General features: G+C 35.4%; 1 protein-coding gene across 4 annotated transcripts in view; it reads right to left on the reverse strand.

The window, feature by feature from the left end:
- SNTG1 (syntrophin gamma 1) overlaps positions 1-21,974 on the reverse strand; it is a 346,324-nt gene that overhangs the window by 170,990 nt on the left and 153,360 nt on the right. For all 4 annotated transcript variants that reach the window (XM_032701856.1, XM_032701874.1, XM_032701865.1 and 1 more), the window contains exon 2: positions 246-300. In XM_032701856.1, the coding sequence (XP_032557747.1) occupies positions 246-272 (27 nt within the window). In that variant the 5' untranslated portion in view covers positions 273-300. The remainder of the gene's footprint in view (positions 1-245; positions 301-21,974) is intronic.

The raw sequence follows: 21,974 nt of genomic DNA on the forward strand, positions 1-21,974 counted from the left end.
GTACATTGTAACAGAAAGAGGCGAGGTCTAGTAATGAATACACCTGGAAAAATTCTTTTATCTTCTACTACAAAGTCTATCTGCCACCATGAAGTGATCAGATGAATAACTTATTGTTGATTATATAATTCCTAAAATTTCAGGAAAAAAGGTTAAAAAAAAAAGAGTAGTGCATCTAAAAAGGATTAAAAGTTCATTGGGTTTTCATTCTACTATTGTTTCAAAAGAAAAATATCTGCTCCTACCTCTTCACAGGCAGTCCTGAAATCCATGTGCTATGACACAGCAAGTGATATTTGTCTAAAATGGAGAGAAAGATTTCATTAGAATGAAAAAGCAAAGCATAAAAGTTATCTGTCTGAGCTGAGCAGTTGCAGTTCTCATTGTTAGGTCCATTTATAGACATGTCTTAAAAGGAGAAATGATCAAAGTTGCATCAGGATTAGGAAGCATAGGATGTTAGAAGTTGTTCCTGGTTCTTATAAAGTTCACAACCTGGTTTCCTTGAATATCAACAGCTTGCAATCAACATCTCTTCCTTTTCACAGGGTATTCAAATCTACTTTTCTTACTGTAAGTTGTAAATTTCTTTTTGTTTTGGTTTGGTTTTTTTGTTTGTTTGTTTGTTTGTTTTCAAAAATAAGAGTGTACTTGGAAGTAACAAAAATAGAGACAACTAAGTTTTGTTCTTCAGAACACTCTTTTTTAAAAAATGTTGTTTTTTTTTCTTTTCTCCTCTAGTTGAAAACCACCGAGCACCAATACCTTTTGTCTCACGTTTTATTAATATACCTAATCTCTCCACAGAAGCCAGTGTCATTTAACAGTGTACTTACTTTGCAGAAATATTTATGAGTTGAAAAACAAATGTTAGAAAAGTCAGGAATATGTGTGAGTGTTGGCCAAATGTCACACCAAATCCTGTGATTATTACTTTGCCTGGCCTTTACCCAAAGTATTCATCCCAATGCACACTTATGCATTCATTTATTTATGTGATAAAGCCACTGGAACAGGATGTTAGCAGAGGCTAATAACAGTGTCCTGCTACTTATTCTACAATAGAAACACTCATGCATCAGTAAATAACATTTTAAGGAAACACAAAACAGTCCTGGGCAAAACAGTAATTTCATTCAATGGCTGGAAAAAACAATCATGTTACAAAATTCTCTCCATCAAGTACTTTATTGCTGTTCTGTATTAATTATGTGCTTGCAATTATTTGTATTAGTACTCAAAGTTCCAAGACAAAATTTGTCCCATTAACCTAGGTTTAAAATAAAATTAAAAAACTATACTGACATAGTACAAAAATGTAAGTCCTAATAATTAAAATAAAGTCTCTTAATAAAATCCCATCATTAAGTCTCTTGATTTATTTTGCTGCTCTGGATGCAGTTTTAATAAACTGAAGCATACACACACATATGAGGTTAATGTTCTCTATTTATTGAGCTCTGCCTGGTTCACAGCCCGCGCTCTAGACTAATTTCTAAGAGAGCTAGCCTAGATTGGCTAGGTTACAATTTAGAAATTTAAAAAGGACCCATCGTCATTCCTTCCTTATCAGCTTTACAAGAGCACCAAGATCCAATAAAGAACTATATCTGTAATTCTGCTCTCGAAATGCTCATAAAAAACAAGGTCACTATTACTGTCTCAAAGATTTTCTCTCTGGTGGGACAGTCATTGTGCAACAAAGTGTTTTCCTTGTAATCTTTATGACTCTTTTTTCAGCTGAGTAAGCCAAAGTGGGAAAGAGGCTTTACTCACCTTACCAAAGTATTCTGAGGACTTCTTAGCCTTCTGGAACTATAAGAGCACGTATCTTTATAAACTGAAGTATTGCACAGTGCTTTCCTTTCTCGGGCCCTGATTATGTCAGGTCACTAATTCCTTCTGCAGTCTAAAGTATATATTATGTTATGTTCTGCCTTATTAATAAAAGTTGTGAAAAGTTTTGGTTTGGGCAACTGGTTTCACAGTCAATGACAATTCCACTTTGGTTCTTTTTTTAGCTACTCTGATCTAAATCTTATCTAATCCAGGTCATTTCCAAAACTCAGTATTACTCCATTTTCTTCTTTGTTGTTTTTACGTATTATGCATTTATTTGCTTATATCAGAAATATTTGTATTATCCCACAGAAGAACATTCAAGAACAGCTAGGCCTTGCAACTGATTATATATACAGCTCATAATCTAAAATAACTTCTAATTCTGCTCAGATAATAACGTAGCAATGTTACAAGTATGAAGCTTTGCAAGAATACCAAATTCTTTATTGAAAACCTATTTAAACCCTTTTAAAACCCTTTTAAAACACCCCAACGTTTTAAACACCATTGCTATTAACTTTAGCATGCTTAAAATTATTTCTGAAAGGCAGGACCGATAGTTCTCTGTCCTATGGCACACAGAGCCCTTGGCCTTTAGAAAGACAGGTCATAAATAATAAATGTTGTCTCCCACTACCTGTTCCTACCTGAAGAATCTACATGGTGAATCTTGGTGATACTTCTTCTCTCTACATCCTACATTACAAATAGTAAAATAAAATATACCACAAATACCCTCTAGACATACATCTACTGAAATAACTTCTCTGGTACCCACAGAAAGGTCACACACAGAGTTTTCTCTGGGAAAGCTGGTTTAAGGCATATTTTTATGATCTGTGACAAGAACTTTTACTAATAAAATATTGTCTAAAATGTAAAGCTGGAACTACACAATTCTCAACACAAAATCACGTTCATTGCAAAGACTGTACATGTTTCTCAGACATACGATATCTCAGTTACTAATCTTTGCTGTATAGCTGACACGGCTTCTGTTTCCCTCTGTTTCCTAACAATTCTCATCTGCAGCTGCACACAGAGAATTTAAGCCCATTATCAATGTTCTTTTTCTGACTATCAGCAATTTTATAACACTTCATATTTTACAAACACCACATAGAAGGTTTGATTACAAAGTGCAGTACCTCATAAATCATCTCAGAAATGTCATTGTTTCCAGCATTTACACTTCGAATAAACACTCAAGATAATTAAATTACAGGAATACAAATCATGCATCATGCAGAAATGTTACATCTTATGCTGGTAAAATTTCTCAATGATTAGTCATTGTCTCCTCCTACAATACATGAATAAAGGCAGAAAATACAAACCTAAGTAATTTAAAAAATAAAACATTTTTAAAATTATAAACCATGAAACCCACTGCTTACAGATATTCTTGATAAGCTTTTGGCTAATCTCTGCAACCTCATCTCCAAATCACACTTTCACCTGAGCGCCTTTCCAGCTCTCCTAGGAGCTCCCTTCAGCCCCACCTAGACAGCTCACCGGTTACCAGCCCACAGCTCCATTAAGCCTCAATGTTTGATTCTCTTTTGCCCCTCCCCAGCCTCAGGTTGCTTTAGGACAAACTGCTCTGGAAGGTGAGAAAGGAGATGCCTGTGGCTTTGAAAGGAGGAGGTGCAGAGGAAACAGCTTCAGGACTAAGCAGAGTGTGCAGGCACAGAGGGAGGCATGAACAGCGCGTATTACTAAAAGGGAGAGAATGGATCCAAAAGCAGTGAGGCTCTCTGAAAGGACTGGGAACCACTGCAATAAAAGATATGTAAACAAGCAAGCTCTGAAAAGTTTCTTGCCTTCCTTTCAACTTGATTTGCAGTCTGCATTTCTTCCACAACTGAGTTACCAAACTTACGTCGCTCACCTCTTTTGATGCACAAAGAAAGTAATATGTTACAGACAGATTGGGAAGAGAATTTGACACTCCCTTTGGCAGAACAAGAGGTTACTTAATATTGAGGAAATATTTACCAAGCAGTATTATTGTGGCATTTATGTTCTAAAGGGAAATCAATGGCTAAAACATAATGGTAAAAATGAAGGCTATGGTAGCCCTCAGAGACAAAGCTTAATTTAGGATAATGCACTGAGCACTTGAGCTTTGCTCTGATCTTATAATAAATCAGGTCATATTCCAGTAGTATAATAGATGTAATTTCACAAAGTACTTCCATGACTGAATACGCCAGTATACTTAATGTAATAAGATAGCAAACAAAAAGAAAATTCCATGTGCACACAACAGTAAGAAGAGACACTTTGTGAAGTGTTGGAAATAACACAAGCCAAATAAAATACTATTGAAGGAAAACCAGGAAATGCTTAGTTCTCAAGGTTACTGGTACAAAGTACGAATACAGTACTATATGCACAAATAACAAATTTATGGATAAATTATGCATTATGAAATGCATTTTAATTCAGCATATGGTATCACTGCAACTTGTATAAGTCTTACTTGATGGAGATAAGTCACAAGAAATTCTTATTGTCTGAGAAATATCTGAACTGCTAACTGGGAAATAGACCATGTTTCAAAGGCAGAAATACTAGATCAGCAACTACTTATGAAGTAGTTTACTACTAAATTTCATTTTTGCCTTTTCAAGTCCTTCATCCATCTCCATTCTTACTAAAATTTTTTGTGCTCTACATTGTGGAGATATCTGAACGAGATCATGTCTGTCATTTTTGTGTGTTAGGAAATTAAACACACACACATTTTTAACTCTGCAGGGCCTTTAGCGATAACTAAAACTAAGCCCAAAACCATCTCTATTAAAAATAGGGGAAGTAGAAATAATCCTTTAATATAGCGTAGTCCTTTGTGCTTTACAGGAAATAAAAATACACTTTGGATAAAAAGAAACATTACTTTAAATGCAAATTCCATGAAGGCATACTCTTTCTATTCAGCTTGCCACAAAATGCTTGGTACCAGACGGGTGGTCAGAGGCACGCAGACAGCACAGTAAATCAAAGGAGCAGTTGAGTAGCTGCAGGTTAATAAACCCCTATTCAGTTATGGTTTTTCAGCACACTTGAATTATAGTTTGTTTGAACACTGATTTTCTTATGGTCAGTTAACGTAATGATTTTTAATAATTTACATATTGGACTAATTTGCTGAAAAATTTCCCAGCAAGTTGGGAACAATTTCTAGATCCAAACACATCCTCATGTTTCCCTCACAGAGTTCAATACATAAAGGGGGATCTATACATCCCACGCACACAATTACAGCTTTACTAAATTAAGTAGAAGGATGCACATAAAGGTGGAGGACCCAAAGCTGCATGTACCCCAATCTACCTGATATGCAAGGACTGAGAGGAACTTTGGAATCAGCAAACCTGTGCATTTCTTTGGCAATGAGGAAAATAATCATCTGACAAAGCTTTTTAACAAAATGTCCAGCTCTTAGCAAAGCTCATGCTTCAAAAGAATTGAAGTTGGCAATTAGTAACTAACAAGGTTTTTAATGTTTAATTCATTTTACCTTGGTTAAAACAAGTACGGTATTTACTTGCCAGTCACAATTTATTATTTTAGTGGAAAGTATATTAAATATGCAAGCCAAATTAATGACTCACTTTAGAAATATCAATTTTTCAAGAATCAGTGAGCCATAAGGAAGCATTAACTGAATGAATGTATCTTGGGCTCCTGTTTGTTTATCCAGTGCTTTTTGCATTAACAATTATCTAGTGTCCCCCAGAACAACCAACCACAAAATGGCTTACAATGTAGCCCAGACTGTTCTGGCTTGGCAAAAGAAAACTATTGGAAATGGTAAACCAAAAAAAATAACAAAAAACAAAATAACAACAACAATAACAACAACAAATCCAACCAAACAAACAAAAATAAACAAACAAACAAAAACCCCGCGAACAAACAAAAACCAAAAAAAAACCAAAAAACCCAAACCAACCAACCAACCAACCCAAAAAACCAAAAACTCCAGTGAAACACAATCATTCAGAAGGAAAAAGCAGTATTACAGGAGAATGATCTGAAAACAGTGATGTTAAATGCCAGTGGGTGGCCACTGCATGTCTTTATGTGAAATGCTCTGCTGCAAATCGGACATGAAAGGTTGGCATTGGGGCAAAGCCCTACAACATTGTTAGAAAAAAAAAATCCTATGTCTGGATTTCCAATGCTACCCTCTGGTTATTTGGTAGATGTGTTTAAATATAATTACATACCTGATTTCAAAGAGAGGTAGTGCACATGTCAGAGCCCAAGCTTGTACTAAATGTCTCCTTATTCTTAACTACTCTGGAGGCTGCATGAACTGTGATATGATTTAGATTATTTCTCATTTTTGCCTAAATAACTGTGCCTTGTGTCAAAGATAAACAAAAGTTCTTCTCGGACTATCCAGCACTGCAGTCTGTATTTTCTCTCATTATCTCTCAACACAAAATTTCCTTAAAAAAGACATACGGCAGTCCTCTGCAAAGGCAATTTTTTATTACTCAAATATAATTTCATGCCACTAGCATTATGCTAATGCTAATAATTTGCAGTGAGACTTTCAACATTACGCTGCATCTTTTGCTTTCACTTAAGTTAAAAAACAAAACAAAACCAAACCATTGTATGATGTTAGAAAATAAATTCATGGTTGTAAACCCTAAGGAAATATTTATTTGAGATTTTCATATCCTTTATAAACAACCGATAAAGATATTTATACCAGTATACATAAACATGTGTCAGGACCAGAATTAATTGCAGAAGTTCTTAATGAAAAAAATGATCATTAACAGTGAAATTTTAAAAATATCTATTTCCCTCAGATGATACATTGTAAAAATACTGCTTATGAAAAATCAAAACAATAATATGCAATGAATAGTGAAAATCAAAACCAGATTAAATGAAGAAGGGACATAATATCAGACAGTACAGATGCCATTCATTGAATCAAAGAAATAGGAATGTGTTTTACGTCCAGTTTACAAGAGTATATAGTAGCACATACTTCTGTTTTCTCAAATGACTAAACTTTTTCCCATGTACCAATGAAAATACAAACCAGGACTTCCCAACAGATATGAGATCATTTCTGCTCATGTGATACAGTTTGAATTCCAAACTCTAGGATGTGTTTGATAGAACTTGAAGTAACAAGTAAGCACAAAATCTAATTTCAGAGAAATTCAGAAATGTCATTAAATTCAATGAAAACAATATGATAAGACATTTTAAGTTGCCCCAGGACAAAACAAACCCAACAAATTTCATTTGAAATTTCATAACTAAACCAATATTTGATTATGACGTTTCCTCATTTTGATGGGATTGAAATTAGTTGAGTATGGTCAAAACATTTTTGTTCTGTTTTATCATTAGTTTTAAGAAATTATTCATATAATTAAAAGGAATATTCCTATTTTATATTCACAAAATCAAAAAGCTGTTTATTTTATATTATCAAGTCATGTATCACAATGTAATACATTGATAATTGAATTAAAATAGAGTAAGAAGTGCAGTGCTTTAAGTTGGTTTCCTGTTATGTCCATAGGTGTGACTACAAGTTCTGTTCTGGATTTGTAGCAGAAGCTCCTGACTAATTCAGATAGAATTAGACATCTTGTTGGGATGAGGTGTCAAATGAAGCAGGGAAGGACACTAGACCTTATCATTCCTTCCCACTGAGATGGTAACAGAAATCCGAGCAGCCGCTGAAAAAACTGGCATCATTTATCTTTCGGTGTGTATCTTTATACACACTATATTGATATTTGGAGCCGGCTTTCTACTTAGCAAGTGCCATCATCACCAGTTTGCAGCTGCTAGTCAGTTCTTGGCTGATAACTTGGAAATAGTATTGGGCTATCAGAGGTAAAAGGTTTGGGGGAACATCCCTGGAAGGTACCAAAGAAGATGGGCAGAGAGGCATCCTTGAGAAGCTGTAAGAGAAAACTGAGTCAGGTGCAAGCTGGCAAAATGGAAGAAACCAGGTACTTGTGGTAACCAAAACTCTTTGCTGACACATTGAACTCAAATGACTACACTATGGTATTGTAATCACCTAAGTAGAGCCCGGAGAACAAACAAATTGGCCATTATAAGATCAAGACCCCAGATTTCTATTTAAGGTAGGACTAAGGCATCTCCGTTGCACTGCTGCTGAGAAAACTGTTGTTTACTGTGTCAGGTCATTAATCCTCGAATGCACTGATTTTCTTCATTACTTTTTTTTTTCCTTCATCCTACAAAGTATGAACTTACAGATTTCCCATAAATAACCAGTCAATAAGAAAAAAACCTATTCATAGAAATATTTAAATCAATGTGATTAACTGACCGTATGACGCTTTAGAATAAAGTCTGAACTGCAATTTGGTTTCTACTCCCCAGTTCCTGTAATCAACAGTGACCTTCCTGTCTAAGAATTCCTATGACAACAACGTGTACACAATTCCAGTGGTCACCTTTAAAAATATGCAATTGTTTTCACATCTCTGGGACAGCATAGCTGCAACACAGAGAGAGACCAATGTTTACTGCACTTGCTATTACAGTCTTGCCTTATCTTCAAAGTCACTTATAAAGGCTACCAGTAAACATGAGGTTTCCTTAGGTTAAGGTAAAAAAAAAAAAAAACAAAATAAATCAAGAAACCAGTAACCTATTTCAAACAACTGCCAGCAAAGTAAGGTGGAATAATACTGTGCATGATCTAGGAAATACTAGCCAATAGAGATATCATAATCATGGTTTGCATAGTCTTCACCACATTTCCCTTTTTTTTTTCAGAGCAGATGCTTCTATACAGAAAAATTCAGTACTTATAGAAAACAAACACCAACAAGTTGGTTCAAAATTAATCAACATAATTAGATCTTCCACTTGAATTTTTATATGATTGCAGCAAAAGCCTCTTTAACTCCTCTGGAATTCAGAAAGCAGGAATTGGTAGCAGTGCTGTTGTAATATTATTAAGTCAAGTTTATTTATTGTCAAACTGTTCCTGCAGTAGTACATTGTCAAAATGTATAAAAAGAGAACTCGAGATATGCAAAATATGCCACATAGCAAAACACAGCACTTAAAGTGCTGTCAAATTAAAACAAACAAAGTTAAGTAGCCAGTGAGAAACACTTACAGTTAATTGCAAAATATCTCTGTAAGAGCAGCACCCCTCACTGAAAATTCTTTTCTACGGGGCTGGATTGGAACAGGATTGTGAAATGGTCATCCCAGATGTCCACACACCCCTACCCTGCAGGATGTTAATCCTGCCACAGGTCTATCACAGGAAGTTGCAAAAATCACCAACTATAATCTGCTCCACTTTTAGAAACTGAGGTTGATTCAGATAATCACTAGCTAGTGCTAAAATGTGCTGATCCAGGAGAACTGAGTTGCCATGCAATGATACCTGTGCAGGGCAGGCATGGGTGTAAAAGTGCTATCCCTATTTAATCAGTCACTCTGTGGTAATTACTCATTTTGGTTATCACATTTTCTATGTAATTAGCTACCGTTCAGTTTAGATTTTAATTAATGCATTCTTGAGCTCATTAAAAGCCAACATGGCAAACACCGAAAGTCATAAGAATTTTTCTTTGTCTGTAAAGTCATGGACATATTCATGATGCAATGTAATTATAGCAAAGGTGGGACTAATATCACTAATTTCTTCTATGATTGTCTTTCACACTCCACTACATATAGATGAGAGAAGATGATAAGAATGTGAACTATACAGTCAAGCAGACTGGAAGATGCTGAAGTCATGCTGAAAAGATGTTACCAGGAGTAGAGTGAAAAGAATGTGAAAGGGAATTTAAAAATTGGTAGGTCAGCAGAAAGGAGTTAGGGTACATCAAACTGAGGGAACTTTTGGGCCATGGGCAAGTTGAGGGATGAGAAGAAGACAACCTTCAAGAGAGTGAATATGAAAGTTTGCAACTACCATAGAGAACTCGTCTCCAGGGAAAGGTACCCAAAAATCTGATCAAAATTTCACAGGCATGGTAGTATTACACCTGTTTTTCTGTATAGAATATGAATATTAAACAATGTCAGTAAATGTATTGAATCTATCATTAAGGCGTTAGGATGAACTATCATATGGATTCAGTCCATGACAAGTAGTACTCTCCAAAACAACAGGCTACCTGACCCAGGAATTAGTAAAGGATCATTTTTAGTAGCCAATTTTCTCACAGCCACCCTACCTCAGAGGAAGAGAGTTCAAAAACATGGATGTAGGTTGTTTTATGCATTTACCTAAATGGCAGGAGTCAGTTTCTTTGATAATGAGAAGCATGACCCAGGAACTTCATATTTTGGAAACTGATGAAAAGTGGCAGAACAGTACAGCCAGCACAGTAGCTCAAATGACAGCTCTAAAGTATTCAAGTCTAACTCTGAGAGTACCAGACGATACCTCACTATGGGTTACTTCTTATGTGAACTTTTTTTTTTTTTAAAGTGGGTTCCAGTGGAAAATTTAGATTGTCATTGTGTAACTGAAACTGTCATAGTGTCTACACAATGATGACTTAAGTTTGCATAGCTTTGTTTAATTCACCTATTTTCTAGAGTTTAACCTATCTGAAAGACTTTAAACATAAGCCTTGAAATCAAATGAGACTCAAGTTTAAAAAATTCCATTGATCTCTCCAAAACTCACAGGTATAGTAGATGAACATCTATATTGGTACACTAAAGAGTACCAAAGGACTTCTGCACTTCAGACACCGCCACTGAAGCAAAGCAGGAGCCTTGCTCTTCCTTTTTATTTTCCAAATCTTTCAGGCAAGAGAGTAGGGGAGAGGACAGTCTTCAGGTCACCATTCCTTTATTCACTTAAAATCTATTTCAGGGAATAGAGAGGTTATAGTTTAAAGATTCCATCCCCTCATCCTGTGGGAATATGGAACTAGAGGAAAGTATAGGGTTCTTTTTCAGGATACTTTTTCCTCTGAGGCAATCAAAGTAGGAAGAACATTTCAGAGAGAGAGAGAGAGAGAGAGAGAAAGGGGAAGAGTTAATAAGAGCAACACAGTGTCAGCACAAGAAGACTGATGAAAAATGCATTTAAAGGGGAGACAAAAACAAGACAAAAGAGGGAAGAGATTGCTAATAAGAAGAGCAAGTTAAGAAAAATGTGTAGGGGAAAATGGAAACATTTTTTTTTAATTATTTTCCTTTCCCCATTACACATTATTTCTTTAAACTTATATAAATAAGTCAGCTTGGTCAAATCCATGTGCACTAAGATAAATTTTGTTACTTTTAATTTTTGTCTGAATAGCATTTCTTATGCTAATTATGACTGGTAAATTGAAGGAGAATATTTTAGGATATGGAAGAACCTAACTTTTTTTTCATTTGGGGTGTTTTTATGCTCCTTCTCCTCCTTCCTCCCAACAGACCTGGAAAACAAAATATTGAACTTGGAAAAAGTGATATAAATCTTAGGGGTAAGTTGACTATAAGCAATAATATTGAGAAAAGAGGGTCAAAGATGCATTAAGAAATACTTCCCCTACATTTTCAGTCACACGGTTATGTTAAGTGGGCTGTATTTTAAAAATCTTTTCAGGAGATTACCAGAACTATCCAAGTTCATTGCTTGCAACATGCCTACTGAAAACAAATTACTTCAGTGTAGCTTTGTGTACCACCTAAATCACAACTGCTTAAAGGCATTCTTTATAATTTTAGAAATATTAAAGTGAGAGGTATGTAAAGAGAACAAGCTCTGTACAGAAGTCCGGTGACACACTGAATTAAGGCAAATTAAGTCAATGTTAGCACAAGACACTGATGCAAGAAATGAATATGGGTGTTGTGGGGCTGTATAGCATGTTTGAGAATATGAGATTTGGCAAACCTGTCACAAAGGAATGATTAAGGCAAGAACCTCAGCTAAATTAAGATCATGCAGTAGAACAAAATACATCACTATTTTTAGAAACTGTTGACGACCGCGTAGCCCAAGGAAAAGACTGGCCTCTTGCTTTCAGTGTAAGTGACAGCAATGCCATCAGGGTAAGCTACAAGGACATACTGAGAGTAAATGGCAGACAAGTTAAATTTGAGACATATACAGGACAATGTGAAATGATGGATTAGCAGAAGTTCTGTAAACTTAATTTCAAGGACTCTGCTGCCAGACTCCCCAAAATACAGGTTCTTTTGCCACATAATAAACATGCCCAAGTATAAATTAGTCTAAGAAAAACTGGTATCAAGCAGCTTTATCTGAGTTTGAAACTACGAAAGAAAAAACCCAATTTGTAAGGTATAAATACTGACATTGAGAGGGAATCTTTTCTTATGGTTCTAGCATCAGAAGGGTTTTTGCATGCTTGTCTGTGATACTTGATCATATTTTAAAATAATTCTTCATAAAGCATAGCTGACTGAACCTGATTTAAAATTAAGCAAAAACTAGAATGCTAAAGAAGTTATTAGAGAGAGTTTCACTCTGAGAAATGTTTCTCCTTTGAAAATTAAGATTTCTTTTGTGAGCTGCCGATATTACCTCTCCTAGCAACAGCACAGCTTCCAGGTTCTTGCATTTCTTCATGGTTTTAACAATCATCAGTCTCTGTTAAAAACAACAGTTCACTTAATGAGAAATCTTTAAGTTTCCTGATGTTTAAAACTAGTCAAGTTTCCTTTTTTTTCTTCATCTGAGTATCGCCAGACCCTGTGATTAGCTCAGTTTGTCAGAACATAGTGCTAACAACACCAAGGTCACAGGTTCCATCCCCATACATGCCATTCACTTAAGAGTTGAACTTGATGATCCTTTTGGGTCCCTTCCAATTCTGAATATTCTGTTATGTCTATTTCTGTAAAAATAGTAGCAGTTTTCAAGCAGCACTTTTAACAATCATTAACAGTCGACCTATAAAATATCATGAGAATCTGGAAGTACTGCTGTGAGAATTTGTAACCTACCTCTTGAACATGAGCATGATTTGGGAAAGATCATAAGGACTGACAAGCAGTAAATATCTATCAGGGTTTTCATGCACAGTTTTTTGGATTCCTAAAATCATTTGCTGTAAAAACTGAAGAAAGAGGGTACATCCATTAAAAACATGGGAGAAAAACCTTTCATTACTAGATTTCAATAGTTTTAAAAAAAATGTCCTTCACGTATGCAGTCACATGGTCTCCTACTTGCTTCTCTGACTTTCAACAGATTGTCTTGGGGAACAACCAATTGATAAACAATCTGCTGCCGTAATTGCAGCATAATGTTTGGGAAAACATTATGTACTACCTTCTTGACCTTAGTGTACATAAAGTTACTGAAAAGGAGTGTTTTTCCACTTTCAGAAACAAACCCTCTTAATGGAATGGGGTCATGAAATTGATCATTCCAGTTCTTGCAGGAATTGGGATAACTGTCTTCACAAAGACTTAAACAGCCAAGAATCCAAGCTTTCCCTTTATAGACCATTATTTTAAATTCAGCTTAAAAAAAATTAAAGCAGGAAGGAAAGTCTCTATTGTCTCTATTTTTGAGTAAACTTCAGTTCTGTTCAGTATTCTCTATCAAAGACACCAGGAGAGCCTTAAATAACTGACTATCTGGCTTTCTTTTTAAACAGTAAACCTTGTAATCCCACTTTATAATCTGAGATCGGAAATCTATGCTTCATCCAACTTTCCCTTTCTTTGGGCTGGGCATCTCCCTTTCCTGATGCACCTGGCTGATTATGTTAAGTGAGGTCATATGAACACACAGAATATTTTCATATTTGAAGGAGGGTTTATCAAAGGATTTACACTACTGTTTGACAATTATTACATTCTCCTACGAAGCCCTTTTATTAATAAACAAACACAACATTTAGCAACTGTTCTTCAATGAATTATTTATTATATATAGAATTGGGAGTTCTTCTTAACCACTTGTGAACAGACTAGTCCTGTTCCAGGCTTGAACATAGTGTTATGCATAAGATTTTTAACAGGACCCTAGGGCAGCAGTGAACCCTTCAAATGTGGTTTAAGATTTGCCAATCCAATGAACTTTTGGTTTTCCTTCATAAGAACAGGACAGAAACATAAAGCTTGTATTTTCAGACCTTCCTCAACAGGACAGTGGAGGGTATGTGCTTTATCAGGTTCCCAAATTACGCTTAGCTAAACCATACTCCTTGTGTTCAAAAGGGATGAAGACAATGTCTGTGCCCTGGTTTTGTGTGACCTTTCTATGTGGGCATGAATAATAATGCAAAAATATTACTCTAATAATAAAAAAATAATAGCATCTGTGTATGCAGTGTCGTGCCATGTTTAGTCAAAGAGCTACTCTATCATTACAGAGTGTAAATAACAGGCTAAAAAAACCCCCTGTTTTTCCAGAGTTACAGCATAATGGGATTTTTTCAGCCTCTTCCAGTATATTTGATAACACTCAGATGCCTTAGGAATTCCTTTGTCCCTGGACTAGTTGCCTGTAAACCCTCAAGATACCAACCATGCAGTAGCCAATGCAAAAACATGTTATGCTGTCAAGCTTATCAGATCACCTTCAACTGCCTGTTCATATCTCCTCATCTCTATCTCCTTCTATCTCTTATCTATCTCTCTTATCTCTCCCTATCTGATCTCCCGCCACTCCACCCAAAAGCCTGCTCTGATATGACTTCCGAACACCTTTCTACATTTCCTGGGGAAGCAGCTGTGGTGAGCCCCACATGTGTTCGCCCAACACTGCTTCTGCACAGCAACAGGTCAGGTAGGTTGTGGTTGGGCAAAAACACAGGAGGAAAAGTAACAACTTTTAATCTGAGAGCTCTTTTTATGTAAGATTGTTTCTGATGTTTTTAATGGAGTTTTAGGTTTCAGGTTGTAGAGAATAAGTTCATGGAGTAGTTATTCACAGAGTACTTGGACTTTGAAAGGTTTAGATGGCAAAACTCTTCTACTTTTTCTTCAAAAGTTATAACCAGCCATTTATTTGCCCCACAAATTTGAAGTCTCTTGTTCAGAAACTTAGAGTCTGACACAATCAATAAAAGTATAATGTATCTGTTCTTTTAGATACTTTCACAGAAGCTCTATGGTGTAGGCTCATTTCTAATTCTGCACTCTGGATTTAAAAACATTTCAGAGTTCAAAGACTTACCAGACCATACCTGCAGCTTTTGCTCCCATTTTCTTTTTAATTAAATAACTCTTCCATGAGGAAAAATTGGGATAACAGTTTGTGCAATGCCTTTGTAAAATATGCAGAGGTGAGAGAGACATATAGATTTTCCACATAGGTCTTCCCAGAGCTGTTATCTTCCACTTGAAAATCCTTTTTCTACTGTAGTTGACAACACTATCCCTTCAGCTGTTTAGCATAGGGGTTCATATTCTAAAACTGTCTAATAAACCATCATGACTTTAAAAAGAGTGATCTATACTTTCAGAGTAAGGGATAATTCTATATAATTGATAGAATCACAGGAGGTTAAAACTGTGATGAAATCAAAATAGGGTCTCAAAATCTATACTTAAGAGTCTGAAGATACAGTAATGTAAATGAGTACATCTTTATCTAACCATAACTTAATATCTGGCATAATATTTCAAGGTTTCACAACGTTATCTAAGGAAGTAGATGAAAGGACATTTTATGATATTCTGCTCAATTTAAGACAAGAATTAGCAATGGTCCTTTCCCTTCCCTCCTTCCTTGCTTCCTTCCTTCCTTCTTTGCCAAGAAAGAGCTTTTTGAAACTAGGTCTTAGAAATTCTCATATTCAAAGTTAGAAACACATTTAAATATCTTGCTGACCTAAGCTTCACATCTACTAAGACTGAAGATGAATTTTCTTCTCCCTATGTGTAAAAAAATTATGATGCTAAAATTATTTTGGGATTAGCTGACTTCCAGAAGTAATAGATTCAATAAGGCTTCTTAACTTGATGATAATAGTTGAATTGCAATTTTGATCATATAATAAAAATAAATGTTGCCAATGCATATATAAAGATATAATATCTCTGTAGAATAACAACAAATCCTTGAAATTTAAGTAATCTAAAATCATACACATGAGCAACATCAAGTAAAACCTCTGACATACCATATTATAACAATTACCAAAAAGTCTTAGGGAGGAAACTTTCATATTTACACATCTGCATAGTACAACTCAACTGGTCCTGAACCACACCAATACAAGAGCAATAATATTTCAAAATCTAATATTTAACAGCTTTAAAATTTGTTATCTATGAACTACATCTTATACTTTCCTTTCTTCTGTTGCTGTTTTGTAGTCTTCTTTTATCCTTTGTTTTAAGGAATACAGATGAAAGAAAAATATAAAAAGGTGATTTCCAGTCAGAGATACTTCACTAGCCCCTACTGCTGTGGTGAGATAATTTGCAGTGATGCAGTAATTTTCATGTGTTTGTAAAAGACCACATGCTTCAAAACTGTAATTCCTTTGGGCTTCAATGAAGTGAATCATGTCGCATCTCTTTTATGATCTCCTTTGCTTGGCTTCCATTTTCAGCAGAGATCACTTAAAAAAAATACACAATAAGAACAAAAAAATCAACATACTACTTTGATTATTTTTTCACCTGAAATATTTGGACGATGATGAAGCCGCAACTCTAATGTGTATAATACGTGAAAATGAACTATACTTTCCAAACTAAGTCTGTCTTTAAGTTCCTTGGGTGAAGCACTCACTAATTGCATTGAATTGCATAGAGCTAAGAATACCAATTAGTTACAGAGTCACAGAATATTCTTAGTTGGAAGGGACCCATAAGTTGATAATTAATAACAAATACATAAATCCTTCACTAACTTAGTCTTTTCATTTCTAATCTTTTCTTTTTTGTGCCACCTTATCATGTCCACAACCCTAATATTTTTCTTCTTGTTGTTTTTCAATTTTTATGTCTCACTTTTTATCTTTTTTAAATTATATTTTGTCTTGGTTTCGATTTCTGTTGGAGTTCCTCCTAAACTCAGTTTCGTACTATTTATAACTGAAAGTTATGTAAAAAAGCTGAATGCGGTATACTTGATAAGGTTTAAGAGCATCCATTCTGAGATCACACAAATATTCAAAATTTGGACTGAAAGAATTTTCTGTAATGCTTTAGCTTCAAGTCCTATAGCTTTCTCTTTCTAAATTCTAACAATGAGGTATCCCATTTATCAACTTCTGGAAAATCAACAGTCATTTAATTTAGAATACCCTAAGAGCTACCTGAACATTTTTTTTTTCTTCTTCTTCTTCTTCCCTTAATATTCCAGATACTAAAATCATTTCCCAAATCAGAAAGTAGTTCAAAACAAGAAAAAAAAAAAAAAAGACACTGGAATAATATAGCAGAGTCTCCCAAATCATAAAGAAAAAAAATTAATTATATTTAATTTATATACTTACAGAGCAATGTGACCTAAGTTAGACAAATTCTAGTTGGAAGAATTCTGAAAAATTCCCTGTAGCATGATGAAAAGTTCTGCTTTAGAAAAGGGAGGAAACCCCACAAAATGTGATACATTGTAGTCTGCCCTGTGTAGTCATTAAAAGAACATGTTTTTCAATACGCAGCTCACTTGGCAGATGAGCTGTGTCCAGGATGAAACACATTGATCATAGATTTATTTATTTTTAATATGACATCATTGTTTAAATAAATGCACAGTTGACTTAAAATAGCTCTATTTGAATTCAGGCAATTATCCAAATTCTTTACTTTCTACAGCCTTTCTTTGAAAAGGATGCATAATAAACCTGGTAATGCTTAGCAGCTATAAGTGTCCTTCACTGCTGACAAATGATGCAGTAAGTTGATTGTGGTTTAAACAATGTAACAGGTTTCAGAAATTGCTGTCATGATTTTTAAGTCAGAAATAAAGGGAGTTTTTAACCCCACTATACTCTGTGCTCTGCAAACCCCCAGGTAGTTCCGTTCAGAGACACTGTTTTAAAATATGGAACAAAGCATCTTAGAAACATGTCCTACTTTGAGATTAAAATTCAGAGCACCATTAAATTAAAGCACTGACTAATACTCCTTCCTCTTTTCTCCACCACTTCTTTCACATTTCATGAAACCATGTCAGGACTAGCCTACTGAAGCAGAATTAGAATTCCTGAGAGAAAATCTGAACTGTTGAATTGTTAAATAGTCAGCGTGTGAGAGATCCACACTTCTGCTCCACAGCAATAAGTAGTACAAGGTCTGTCTGCCTCTCCCTGATCCTCAGGTGAAAAGAACAATTGATGTCAGTCACATTCAGTGGGTACCTACTACTGTGCCTTACCTTGGCAATCCAGATGGAAATTAAGTGCTGCAATACCAGTCTTAGGCTCTGAAATGCAGAGGTAAGTATGGTACTCAAATTGATTAAAATATATATAGCTCTTGTATATTGAAAGCATTTTGAAAAAGTTTTTAAGAAACATCACCGAGTTCTCTTAAGAATTCTCTTGATAATACAGCCAATTATGGAAAAAAAATAGAGATAAGGTCGATATATACAGTTTTACACAGAAATAATTGTTTATTTAAAACATTTTTGCAGTTGTTGCTGTGGGGTTCAGTCAGTGATGAGCTCTAATCTCAGTTAATATGCTGCAGAACAACATCTTCCTTTTTCTGTTGGCTATTCCGTCACTAAATGAATTTTGAATCATTAAATAGAAATGCCTATTTGCATGTAACATTTAGCTTCAAAATCCCAGTGCCCAAAGGAATAAAAAGCAGGTGGATAAATTATCTCAGGACATAGTTACACTGTATAACCTTAGAATGAGCAACACATTTTGATTCATAACAGAAACAGATAACGCAGATAATTTATTGCTGCTTTCAGTGTCCTAATGTTAACTCACAGTCACGTAACCAAAAGCAAAAGGCCACCAGCTCTGGCACCATCAGACAAAAAGCTCATTTAAGATTAGCAATAATCTATTCACTTTCATCTGTTGTAGATAAAAGAGAATCAATAAAGAAAATTAAACACAGCAGGATTTTGTTCAGGTTCAGCCCACCTTTTCAGTCAACGAAAAGCCATTAATTCAGCTGGGTTTTAATAAAAAGCCTGGGGTGAAAATAGGCACAAGACACAGATGAGGTGGTCCTCCTGTGATTCTCACTATCCTCTAACTCAGCACACAGACAATGCTCGATGTCATGCAATCCAGAGCTTAAAAGAAAGCTGTGCACCAGCTCAACAATCACCACCTTTCCACATTCTCAAATTCATATAGAGGATGTTCAAAGTCATGAGGGTGGAAGAAGGTATTTAGAGAGGGATGGCAGAGGGCCACACCAAGGCACAGGATAGGAAGACCACACATATGTGCCACCAAGGCTGCCCCTTTCCTCCTGGCTGTGAAGGACACACTAACGCTACCTAAGTTGGTGCACAACAAGGAAGCGTGAGCGGGAAAGACTCAACAGATGGATCCAGTTAATTTCAGGTAGTAGGACCCAACCAGAACACATAATAATGTACGTTTGCTAAGATTTCTTGTGGAATGGATTTTTCTTTTGTAAGAAACTGTAAACAGCTAGCTACTCCTTCCTTACTCAATTAAAAAAAAAAAAAACCTACAGTATTTAAATTGTACTTAGTAATTACAAACTTAAGTTACTTTTTTTCCACTATGGTATACATCATACAGCTTGCTCCAAAACCATAATTTTAATAGTTCTTCTTTCCATTAAAAGTATCATGTATGCCATAACATTTAAACTATTGCTACAGCTGGAATTACGGCTACAATTATGGAGGAAGGCTCAGTGTCTTTAGCAATAACATAATATAAATACCACATAATAATTCCATTTCCCCTCCAAATGTTCACTCAGACTCACAAGCATATTGCCCTTTTCCTCACAGACCTGGAGTGATAGATAATCACTCAGAGTTGTGCTCATGATTGGAGTGAGACTTTCTCATTGAAATGCAATGATTGTACCGACAACTGTTGCACAGGTGACTGGAAAAAAAGTTGTTTCAATGAAAAAGTTGACTTCTATGACCGCTGTTACAAAAACTTTGCATCAGCAACACGAAGAAAAATGGTTTCACAAATGAAAACTTACGCGTGAGGCAACTACAATACACTGACCAATTTCACTGGGTAAGGGAAAATAATGACTAAGCATAGTAGAATCAAACCTCAGTGGAATATTGTTTTGTATATATATGCTGTATGTTAAGGTTTTATATCAAATACAGCATTCAATATGAAAAAGCAATGTCTTTATAGCAATGGCCTGCTTTAAAGTTTTATATTGCAACGCAATGTCTAACACTAATTTTCAAAGGACTGGGCAGGTATTTATTATTATGTATTCAAATCTTCATAAGCAATAAGATTTAGTCTGAATATGGACCTGATTGGATACATCTTAAACGTTATAGTCAGTTCAATGCTTTAAAAGAATATTATTTGGTACTGACCACATTTCATAATTTTCTGTCCATTTTATGAAATCAGGTGAAGTTAAACAATGAAGACAAAAGATAAACAAGTATTAGATATCCAAGAGAAAACCCACATAATTTACAAGTGGAAACTGTTAACTAACTTGTATTATATATTTCATTTCATCCCAATTTTGTCTTTTTATGAATTCCGCACAAATCTACCGACATCCAAGAATCTTTTCCTATCAGTAGTTTTGCCTTAATTGTTCAGAGTTTTGTAGATTAAATTTTGTCTATGATGACTGCAGTAGAAATTTTGCCATTATCTTCAAAGGCACTAAGGACTTTCAGTTTTTCACAAGATTATTCTTGATTAACAAGAAGGTGTGGAGTCTCACTATAATTTCACGCATTGAAATCTTTAAAGCCATAGTCACTGACAGACCTAAGAAATCACCCAAAAAGTTCTGGTTCTGTAACAGACAGATCAGCTTTTTATACAATGGTACAGTCATGATACTGAAGCCCAAAAATGTCACTTTACAGCAACAGTTGTGAGAGCATATTACAGGGACTATCGTTGTGTGTTGGGGACGAAAACGACCATCTGCGAGAGGAATGGGAACGGTTCCAAGCGTGGAGGAGAGTTTATGATTCCTGAAAAGACTGTTAACCCACAAGAATGGACATTTGCAGCCTTTAGAAGCTGCTGCTGGACTGGACTGTTCTCCTGTGTTATACCCAGTTGATTACAGTTTCCCCCGGTTTATTGTTGTAAAGTTATCTGTATGTTTGTACCCCTGGTTGTTGTTTTTAAATCAAATCCTCCATGTTGTCTCCTTCCTCCCCTCAGAGTTTTCCCGCCAGAACTTGTTGTTCTCCCCTGCTTTCCCGCTCCTCTGCCTGTGATTGGTTGCAGTTTGCCGCAGTGCAGAGGTAGCTCCCATTGGTCCTTTCCCCCGGATACCCGAAGTCTCCACCTCTCCTCATTATAATACCCAATCCCAATCCCTCTTTACCTGTCAATCCTTCCCTCCTCCCCTCACTTGAGTCCAACCCCTCAGACTACCCTATATAAGTCCGTGTTTCCCCTTAATAAATTGGCATTGCTTCCCTCACCCTCGACTGTGTCCTAGCCTCATTTGCAGTGCCCTATCCCTATCCTTCACAACCCACGAGCTGTGGCAGTTGTGAGAAGAATCTTCTGCATTCGCTCTTCATTGAGAGACCCATATTCCACTAGCACCATAATCTACCTTCATAGAAAGCATATCACAGTGAATATAACTAATGTTTTACTCATATAATTGACAGTAACGACACTACTTTTCATAGTAACTGAATGGGCACCTCTTACAACCCATCTAAAGAGCCTTGCTCACCAAAATGCTTAAGTAGAAACAACAATTTCTGATTTTCAAAAGAAATGTCATTCATTATGACTCACGTAATGATGAAATGTAACAATATTAAAAGAAAATGCTTAAAATTATCAATATTTTTAGATTAATATCCACAAATTAAGAATATGAAATTAATAAATAGTAGAAAATACCACATTATCTCTTGTGAAGAAAAAAACAATATTTTGCATTTTTATGACCACTAATAAAGATTCAACTTCACTACAATGTAGTTTATAGGCATTTATTTTAATTTCTAGTCTCACATATGCTTCTCTTTGGACACTGAATGATTT

Source organism: Chiroxiphia lanceolata, chromosome 1, assembly GCF_009829145.1.
Source record: "Chiroxiphia lanceolata isolate bChiLan1 chromosome 1, bChiLan1.pri, whole genome shotgun sequence".
NCBI classification, from domain to species: domain Eukaryota; kingdom Metazoa; phylum Chordata; class Aves; order Passeriformes; family Pipridae; genus Chiroxiphia; species Chiroxiphia lanceolata.